Raw genomic sequence first — 10,728 nt, 5'->3', positions numbered from 1 at the left:
GTTTGCAAACAATACTATGAAATACAGACCAACATGTGATGGATTGGGTTTGTCATTTTTCTAATTTCTGTATTGCTTTTAAAAGCCCAATAATGTCCCATGTTCTCGCCCGAACAGAACTAAAGGGTCCAAAAGGTGAACACCGTATCAGGGCTAGAAGAGTGTCTCCTTATCAGCGAGGGTTCAGAGCAGCATTTGGATCATCACATAGACATTTGATTAATGGCAGCGATGTGACTATAGAACAGGCCCCTCTGTGTTACCTCCCCTTTATTTCAACCTCACCCCCCCCCCAGACTGAGCCTTGTTGTCGCCCCTCTTTATCCCATGCAGAATGAATGGCACAGATGTTGTTGGACAAGACAGTACCCCTCGGTCCCCTTTCCCTCACTCCTCGCTCAGCATGAGGTCTGAAACTTGTTTTTGATCATTGTTCCCCCCCCACCTTCTCCCTCCGCGGGAGGGGAAAAGAGCCAAAGAGGAGGGAGATGGAGAGACCAGGAGCAGCCAAATTAGAGAGGGAGGGTGAGGAGCACAGGAATATGAAGAAAACAGTGTTTCATATCTCCAGATAACAAGTGTGTGCAGGTCAGGCCACACGCTGGATGCTAGCGGTCCAGGAGTTCAGGGTTCCAGCATGGACGCTTCAGTGGAGCTGCAGTAGGGTTCTGGTCCTGCAGACAGGACGTGAGGACTGAAGATGCGGGTTGGTGCGTGGCTCTTCCTGGTGTCCTGGATCTACACCTGCTCAGAGTCCTCTCACAGGTGCATGGGCCAAGACTTGTGTCCATCCGAGTCGGGACAGGACAGAGGGCCAAAGAGCCGGGTCAGGGAGCACGCTGGACACCAGCACCCCCCCCACAGGAGCCGGCCGCACCGCAGGAAAGGTGAGCCAATCAGTGGACTTTAGACTGGAGACATGCTGATGCTAGCTGTGGAGATATGGTTGGCTGCGCATTGAAGTGAAAACACATTTTGTAATTTTAACATTTTAGAATTGATCTTGAAATATAACATCCTCATCATTAAGTGTTGCATGCCACAGGGCTTACATTTTTTTAAACAATTCCTTTTTCCCCCCTTTAAAACATTTTTTTTATCTTTTCCCCTTTTGTGATGTGATCCAAGAATCAGAACAGTATTGAAATAGTCTGCACTCCGTCACAAACTGAGCATTGGATGATACATGTCGGATGGTTTATGAACACAGTCACACACATGTGCACATGCTAGACCCCTGAGGGTTAAACAGACTTTGAATGTATTGATGTGACATGTGGGAGGGGGAGTGCTGTGTAAGGGACTGTCACACTTCATCACAGAACATACTCATTGTGTAAACTATATGTTAGTCCTAAGATCCTGAACAGAGCTAATGCGCAACTAGGGGTGGGCGATATTGAAAAATATATTATCACGATATTTTTCAAGCAGTATCACGATAGACGATATACATCACGATATTTTTTCATGTCGGTTATTATGGTTATTTTTCAAGTTACTTAACAGAACAAGCACCTACAAGGTAACAGAAACTAAAACAAAAAGGAGTAACAGACCAAAATAGCATTTCAAGCTGGTTTTATTTCAGAAATGAATCCCTGAATGAACAATTCAACATTTTGATATGGCTTCAAGGCAGGTTCTCAGTATAAACATGAACTTTCTGAGGTAGCACTAGCAGTGAACATCAATAAACATGAAAAGGAGGGTAAAACATAACTAAGTAAAACATAAAACATCAATGAGGAAAAGTCAGTGCCAAACAATTAAAATGTCAACTTTAGACTTGAAGTGCAATAAAAGACTTTAGCATAACGGAAGGGAAAAGTGCATTTTTTTAATAGTTTTTTTTTCAATTATTATTATTTATTTTTTATCACGATAGATACGATATCTCTGAAAAAGCATATCGTGGAGAATTAATATCGTCACGACGATATATATCGTCTTATCGCCCACCCCTATGCGCAACACATTTCTTCAAAACGTCATCCCTTAAAGTCCTCTTTACAAGCTAATATGATGTAACTAGAAAAGGAGAGGAAGTATCATCAGGAGAGCTGTTGTAAAGAAATAACCCTCCATGAGGGTTCAAGTATACAGTACTTTACGACATATATCAATTGTGTAATAGATTTAATAATTTGTTCAAATATTGAAATGTAATTTTGGTTTGATGCCATGGTGTAAATATCTGCGTTAAGCTGGGACACGCACACGACATGCAACCCTGAGCTCTGTCCGATAGATGATCCATCTCACAGGTGAACATTCAACTCATTGATCAACATGTTGAAATGTAAAAGTAACTTAATGGGTGTCTGAGAGAGAGTAGGCCTAGTGCACACATAAGGATAAACATTCAGCCGACTTCCTCAGTCTTTACTTATTCAAATGATCTGGAGTTAATAAGAAAAGCGTTTTTGTTTAAAGCAGCTTCAAGCGGTCATTCATGTTGACAGCAAGTGTTGATTCCTTCACAAGCACACTTGAATTACACTCTGAATTGACTCTGAAGTCACTTTTGATCACATTCCTCTATGTAGCTGACACTGTCTTTCTTTCCTCGCTCCATCCCGCCCTCCACGCCCGCTCCAATCCTCCTCCTGACCTTTGGTCCACAGTCTGAAAGGGGCTCCTTCCCTCGGTGCTTCTGGGCTCAGCCCCATTCCCAGGGGCTGTGTTGAGCCGGGACTCATCCTTCATCCTCTCTAAAGCTTTTGTTGCTCACAGAAAGCTGGCCGATGCCGGGGCCATCAAACCCGAGGTGCTGGATCAATATAAACATCCATCACTTAGCCCGGGCCTTTCCGAGCCGCACAATGGACAGCTCACTAAGCAATGCTTCACTTATGTGAGTCTTTGGAAGGAATGAACTAGCGGCGCTTCACTCCTTGCTGGGTTGCACTTGTTTTACTGCGAAATAACTTGAAAGTAACTCAGTTTTCTGTCCTTCCCAGAGTTACAGTAAATGTCAGCAAAGTTACCATAAAAACATCCATTTTTTTATTTTAACAGTAAGTATAACACCTCTACTTCCTTTCTGAATTGCATTGTGGGGGACACAAGTATACACACGCAATCTGGTATTTTTTTAGTATAGGCCTACCCATTTTACACTGTAAACATACATGATGACTGTTTTAGCTTAGTCCAGAATATATTTGTAATTGAGGCACAAAGTCAGTATTTGAAGTTCTGGTTCATTCCGTTACAGTGATTTCCAGAACCACTATGACCGGCCTGCATTCAGCTGAGATACTTTGGGGACCAGGGCCGGACTGGGACAATAAGTCATTATACACCCAGCCAGGCCACTACCAGCTTTGTGTGCCATTTTGCTGGATTTATTTGTCAATATTCACAGCGTTGCTGCCCATAGTGATAGCCCTCTAAATCTACTACCCACAAATAAACATATGGACATGCTCCCCCGGTAAGATGTTTTACTTAAATGCATCAATCTGGTGCACTTTGAGGGGGAAATAAAGAGACTACACCCATATGAAACATAACTGTATACATTTAAATAATCATAAAATCATAAGAACATGGCCATAACCAATAACATCCCATATACAATATGAAAAAACATTGACACTTGTTTATTTGTTTTTGGTTCATTTATAGTTGTGAGTGTGTATGGGCTCCTGAACCAGCCTCACCTGTCTCCCCCCTCTCCCCCTCTTTGAGGCAGCAGCAAAGACTAGTTTTAGCTCTCAACAAGTTTTAATAGTTTATCTTGCCTTTTTTCACCTAGTTAACGTTTTTTAAATTAATTATTCATGCATATTTTACTAATCACTACCCCCTCAAATGATAATATGTGTTTACATAAATGGTGACCAAACCGTTTGAGACCCACAGAGAACTTAGACTAAGTTAACTATCTAAACACTCGAGGCCTTTACTTCACCTGAGCTGTAGTTATCAGTCTCTCAGTCTGACAGCAGAGGACTCTCCTCCACCTTGTTGTTGAAACAGCTCCTTATATCCGTTAGCGCAGCTAGCTAGCACCAGATGCTAACAACAACAATACACGTAATCGGTGCGCGTGCTTTATCTCACTCGCTCGCGCCACACATAACACACACCCTCCCGAGCTTGAATGACACACAGAGACCAATCGAGGGCATTAGTATGATCTGTATGAAAGTGGCCATGTCGCAGGCCACATCATGGAGACAGCCAGTCACCCTCTGTGAGGCAGAGTCAGACCCACATTTGCGCAGCGTTGCGTTCACAATACATACGTATAAAAAAATAACCCTCAGGCCAGCAGGCCACTTAGCAGGCCAGGCCTGTTGGGGACTCATTTAATGCAGGAGAGGTCATAGTTTCCTTCCATTGTTCAGAGACTCGGGAGACTGTGTACTTCCTGTTTCCTAGCAAAAACACAACAACAATGGAACGTGGCTCGTGTTTAGACCATAGACTGTATATATAAAGGTTTAGACAGAAGAAAGTGGATTAATCCGTTAAAGCAATTCGTTTATTATTTGATATCCGTGAAAAGCACAACAAAATATGTGACGCACACTCAGACTGTCAGGGATTTCAGAGTGGGGAGTTATGTGAAGTTCAGTAGAATATATATTAACAATTATGATATTAGAAATAATACAAATAAAACACATAAGACCATATCAATATCATATTATAATCATCATCATAATCACAGTAGTATCAGAAACGTATTTTACGTTTATTGTGAGTATTATTTATTGAGAATTAAAAATATATATTTATATTATACGATAACAAGATATAGCAGTACAAATAAGAGAAAACTAAAACAAATACAATCAAATATTATGACAGTGAATACAACGAATAAAATGTAGAACAATAATGTAGATACATAATTGTTCACTTTGTTGTCTTATGCTGCATTCTGAGCAACATTATCATTACAGTTTCAAGTGAGGAACAGTCATCTGGGTCAGAGACAGTTATATTCACTTTCATTCAATCAAATCTTATGTATATCCCCACAAACATTTAAAATAGAAGATGTTTGTACATATCTAACAACAGATGGATGAGTGGATATTACAGTGATCTACATGGCGGCGGAATAGCATCATGGGTTTTATTTTGAAAACCTTCTGACCGGAAGCTGCAGTCGGTGCTGTCGCAGTATGAAACGAAGGTGACGCTGATATTCATTATAGGACGCTCATTTACAAGTATAGTTGGGGGTTTTAATTTACATATTTGTAAAGTTAAAAACAACGGAAAATATGGATTTGTTTATTTAAATGGACTTCAGGCTACTCGGCAGTTACAGATATTATTAAAGGGATCTGTGACTTCGCTCCGCATGATGACCTCAGCTGTTCTCATGAGAGTTTTGGCAGCAGTTTTCGCACTCGTTCAGTCAGGTAAGTGACTTTGAGATGTGGGATCATTCACGTGTTTATTTACTTTAAAACTGTGTGACAGATCCTACAGAATAAAAGCCTTGTTAACCGTGGAGATTCTGATGGTCCTTCATCATTAGGGAACACTTGTAAACACACTTATTCTTATCTATCCAATTATAAACACGATAAGAAGAACTCATAGAATCGTAGAAGGTGTCACACTGATTGCAAATACAGTTACATCTAAATTAGTTTTTCAATGTGTAATTTGCCCAACAATGAAAACGCGGGTCAGCTTGAAAGCCATTCAAACACTTATAATTAAACACACTCACAGTGTCTCTACAAACTGTCCAGTTCGAACATTGCGATGCTTCCCTGAGCCCACATTGAGAGATCATATTACAAAGCTAAAAGGAGTGCACTAAGCCTTATTAAAAAAGTATGGCTCATGTTTGGCTGAATCTTCTTTACTTTCACATCCACAGGCTGAGCAGGTGAACAGGCTGTGTTTAGCTTCCATTTGAAGATATTCCGGCTATAGTGAATACATGAGAACACTACAGAAATACAAATAAAATGGTGTTAATTGTCCTCACGCATTTAAAGAAATATTTGGCCATATTAGGATTATATCCAAGGTGTGAAGGAATGATTATGATTCTATTTCCATCTCTCTCCAGACTTTGTTGTGATCTCTCTGACCCTCCTTTATGTTGTGAGAATATGGCTGGTTGTTAATAACACGCTCACAATGCACAATACATTTCACATGAAGTGACGGAAGGCTCATAATAAAATGTATTTTAGTTTGGAGAAGTAGTCTTTGTTCTGGTGCGGATATTGATGGGGGGGGGGGGGTTGAAGTTCCTGAGAGCTGCAGCTTCCTCTCCTGTGAGGAAGCTGATCACCCCGCTTCCTTCAGAGTGTCATAGGAAGCTCAAACAATGGCATTCCTCTGCCGTGCTGCAGACAGAGCTTGTTTGTTAGTATCCAGGGTTAACATGTGTGTGGGGGGGGGGGGGGGGGGGGGGTGTTCTGCTGCCAGGGAAAGGAGCTCAGAGGTGATGAGTAGTGCAGTGCTGCAGGGTGTGGCTCCTCTGTAGGGCTGAGGGCTGTTCATTGTAATGTTATCCAAATCACAATATGGACATATCAGCCAAAAATAAGCCTTATTTGTTTTCACGTCGTGCAGCCCTCCACAAAACATGATAACATTCACATTTCATTTCTGGGGCTGTGTTGTCTGGAACCTTGTGTTCCTGGTAGGGTCTCCCATGGCAACTTGGTCTGAGGCAAGGGGCCAGACTGATTGGTTCGAAGACCTCATGAAAGACGAACTAAGAAGTGAGGATACAAGCGGCGAGATGGGTTTCCTCCGCCGGGTGGCTGGTGTCTCCCTTAGGGATAAGGTGAGAAGTTCGGTCATCAGGGAGGGACTCGGAGTTGAGCCGCTCCTCCTTCGCGTCGAAAGAAGCCAGTTGAGGTGGTTCGGGCACCTAGTTAGGATGCCACCTGGGCGCCTCCCTAGGGAGGTGTTCCAGGCACGTCCAGCTGGGAAGAGACCAAGGGGTAGACCTAGGACCAGGTGGAGGGATTATATCTCTTCGCTGGCCTGGGAGCGCCTTGGGATCCCCCAGTCAGAGCTGGTTGATGTCGCCAGGGAAAAGAAAGTTTGGGGCTCTCTGCTGGAACTGCTACCCCCGAGACCCGACCACGGATAAGCGGGAGAAGATGGATGGATTTAATTTATCATGAAAGAATGATCTCAGTGATACATTATGACCTAAATCATCCATAGAATATTGTCTGGTATCAAATGCATTCTACATCAGACACACATGACCCATCTACTTTGCATATAGTGTATTCTGTCTCCACAAGTCACAGTCATGCAGTCTTGGTTCAGTACCACAGCTATCGTAGAACTAACATAAGCATGATCACAGTGAGTCCATGTAGTGAGATGTACAGGTTTCAGATTTTGGGGAAGATGAAATAAATATCAGGATAGATATAAAAACATTTTCTGTCATCATAAAATGTTCATACATTTATTTTGTTTCGGAAATGTTACAGTTGTGATGGTGCTTTAATGTATTCAGTAGAACACCAGCACCCCGGTACGGACCATAACACCACTGTTGTGCAATAACATTTCATATGTGCAACGTACAATCTGACTGTTGTTGTTTCTTACCTTGTTTGCACTAATTAACTTAATGAACTGTCAACTGTAACACCAGGCGCGATACACTGTTTACTATTATTTGCTTCTACTTTTAAAAGTTCACTTACTTTTATAATGCAGCTACTTCTCGTTTTCACCTCGGAGGTGTACTAATTAGATTTTGTTTATTAATGTTTTTATGAACTATTATTTATACATGTTATTCATAATGAATGACTGCTTGCCTCTTTATTTGACATGTCGATGAAGTCCTTCATGTCGTCTCTTTGCCCCGTGCTGTAACATTGTACTTTTCCTCCTGGACAAATGAAGCGTTTCTGATTCTGTGTCGTCCTCAGGTTCCAGAGTTCACTCGCAGGAGTCGCCCCCCCGCATCGTGCACCACCCCTCTGACGTGGTGGTGAAGGTGGGCTACCCCGCCACGCTGTCCTGCAGGGTGGATGGAAGCCCCCCGCCCTCAATCCAGTGGCTGAGGAACGGCCAGCCTCTGGACCTGTCTCCGGGGGAGGGGGGGCTGCAGCCCATCGTGCTGTTGGAGGGGAGCCTGTTCTTCCTCAGCGTGGGAGGGGGGGGCCGGCGGGCTCAGTCTCATGAGGGGATCTACACCTGCGTGGCCAGGAGCAGTGCCGGGGAGGCCCTCAGCCGCAACGCATCGCTGTACATCGCAGGTAAGACCGGGGGGGGGGGGGGTCTGAAGAGTCTCATGTTTTAATTATTAAAGTTATTACATGGCTTCACATCATGTTGAGAAACAAGCAGTAAGAATTATGTGAATTATGTTTGATTAGACTAGTTAGCAAGTTATGTTTCTAATGTAAAAGTCAGCTAATCTGCCTGCTCTAAACACAACGGAAAAGTTGACTCGAAAGTTTCAGGTTTTTCTGGGGTGTCGTCCATTTATTAAACATTGACTGACCAACCTTTCTAAAACACAAGGAGCAACCTTCTCTGAACATTTCACATTCTACCCTGGAAACCATGACACAGATCAAAGAACTGACTCCCCTAATCTAGGGAGTCCATGCAAGATATCCAGTGAACGATCTAGCTACTGGTAAGGCTTCTTACCCTGTCCGCCCTCAGGTCAGATCTTATCCGATGAACAGCTGTCTGGTCCAGTGGGCTTGTTGAGGGCAACAGTTTCCGCCCATTAGGAGTAGATTAAGAATGCATCAGGCAGAATGTATTGCAGTCCGTGGTGACTTCAGTGTCATGGTCCAGATTTGTGTGGCTCAGATAACGTGTCCTGGTCTGTGAATAAGAAACACCCTTTAGTGTTTCCATGCTCTTATTTATCCCTTTAGTGACAGATTTAACTCAGGGTAGCTAATCTTTAAGAGCTTTTTTCTTTCCAGATTCCATTGAGTATCGATGTAATCTCTTCCTTACATTTGGCTATAGAACTAACAGCTTTTGACTAAGGCTTTGTAGTCTCGTAATAGTACTTCAAAAGTTACTAAGAAATGGTCGGATAAAGCAGGATTATGCGGTTCGACTAATAGTTGCTCAATTTCAATACCATAAGTCAGAACAAGGTCGAGAGTGTGATTATAGCAGTGGGTTGGTTTATTTACACTCTGACAGAAACCAACAGAATCTAATATAGAGTTAAATGCAACAGTAAGGCTATTTTTATCATCGTCAACATGAATATTAAAGTCACCTACGATAATACTTTATGTGTTTTAAGAACCAAAGCTGATAAAAACTCAGAGAATTCTGATAAGAATTCTGAATAAGGACCGGGTGCACGATACACTGTAACAAATAAGATTGGCTGCAAAGTTTTCCAGGTCGGATGCGTAAGACTAAAAACGAGGCTTTCAAAGGAGGTATAATTACATTTTGGTTTAGTATTGATAAGTAAACTTGAGTCAAAGATTGCTGCAACTCCACCTCCTCGGCCCGTGCCTCGAGCAATATGAGTGTTGACATGGCTGGGTGGAGTGGCCTCATTTATGCTGACATATTCTTCATGTCTCAACCAAGTTTCAGTGAGACAGCATATATCAATATTATAATCTGATATTAAATCATTTACCAATATTGCTTTAGATGCCAGAGATCTTATGTTTAAGAGACCACATTTAACCTTCCTGTTTTGTTGCACTGTAGTAGTTGTTACATTTACTTTTATTAGGTTATTATGTATGACACCTCTATTAGGTTTTACCTTCAATTGTCCTTGGGCAGACACACACACCGCTAATATTGGGTATTTTATTGGAGAGAGCGCAGAGAAGCGTGTAAGACGGGAGGGACGGGGTGGCATGGGAAAGGGATTCCCTATTTCTTTTTCTTTTTGTATTATTGTCTATATAAGTTGTATCTGTGTATATACGTTTTTCAACAACAATAAAAAGTTGGAAACAAAAAATAACTGATGTCACTGAAAACATGGGAAAGTAAAAAAACCTATCCCTTCACAGGCGATAGATTAGGGCTTAGCTAACACACACGCACGCACGCACCCACGTACGTACGTACGTACGTACGTACGTACGTACGCACGCACGCACGCACGCACACACACACACACACACACACACAGGGGGCAGATGAAGATGTTTGTGGGGACAGAGGAAGACGGGCGTCTAATGTCAATGTCTGTCACGCAGGAGGAGTCAAACAGTGGTGCTAATTTCCCCCGGACCCTCACTGTACTTATCTGGAGCCCAGAGAGGCTGTAGACCTGCTGTCTTTACAGGACACTGAGGACACTGAGCAAAGAGACTGTCTGGAGCAGCTGATCAGTAACGCTTCCCCACACAGGCCTCAGTCAGAGATGTGGGTCTGCTGCTGCTCCTCCTCCACTGGTCCATCGTCAGAGGGGTGTGGGCGACAATACACAATCAGTTTCTAATTCTGAGTTTGATCTTAATCAGGTGATAATAAAGAGATAGATATCCCAAATGTGGATAATTGTTTTGTCACAGCAGTGTTGGCAAGCATTACACGAGTTACACATATTTAAAAGATACAATAAGAATCAAATATAATAAAAATGAGCACAATAATACACAGTATAAAGAAAATATTAACAATGTCACTAAGCTACAGAGATATATAGAAATATACTATAGTTGGCATTGGACGATATATATATTACAGTTGGTGCAGAGTGGTACATGTTGGTCACAAGGCATCCCCACCAGCAGATGGCAGTCA

The 10,728-nt window shown here is 42.4% G+C and overlaps 1 protein-coding gene across 1 annotated transcript in view; it reads left to right on the top strand.

The window, feature by feature from the left end:
* Positions 1 to 586: 586 nt before the first annotated feature.
* robo4 (roundabout, axon guidance receptor, homolog 4 (Drosophila)) overlaps positions 587 to 10,728 on the top strand; it is a 26,411-nt gene continuing 16,269 nt past the window's right edge. Inside the window, 2 exon segments of the mRNA XM_034098962.2 lie at positions 587 to 887; positions 7,899 to 8,228. Coding sequence (XP_033954853.2) covers positions 701 to 887; positions 7,899 to 8,228 — 517 coding nt within the window. The 5' untranslated portion in view covers positions 587 to 700.

Source organism: Pseudochaenichthys georgianus, chromosome 14, assembly GCF_902827115.2.
Source record: "Pseudochaenichthys georgianus chromosome 14, fPseGeo1.2, whole genome shotgun sequence".
NCBI classification, from domain to species: domain Eukaryota; kingdom Metazoa; phylum Chordata; class Actinopteri; order Perciformes; family Channichthyidae; genus Pseudochaenichthys; species Pseudochaenichthys georgianus.
This window is presented reverse-complemented; position numbering and strand designations above follow the sequence as displayed.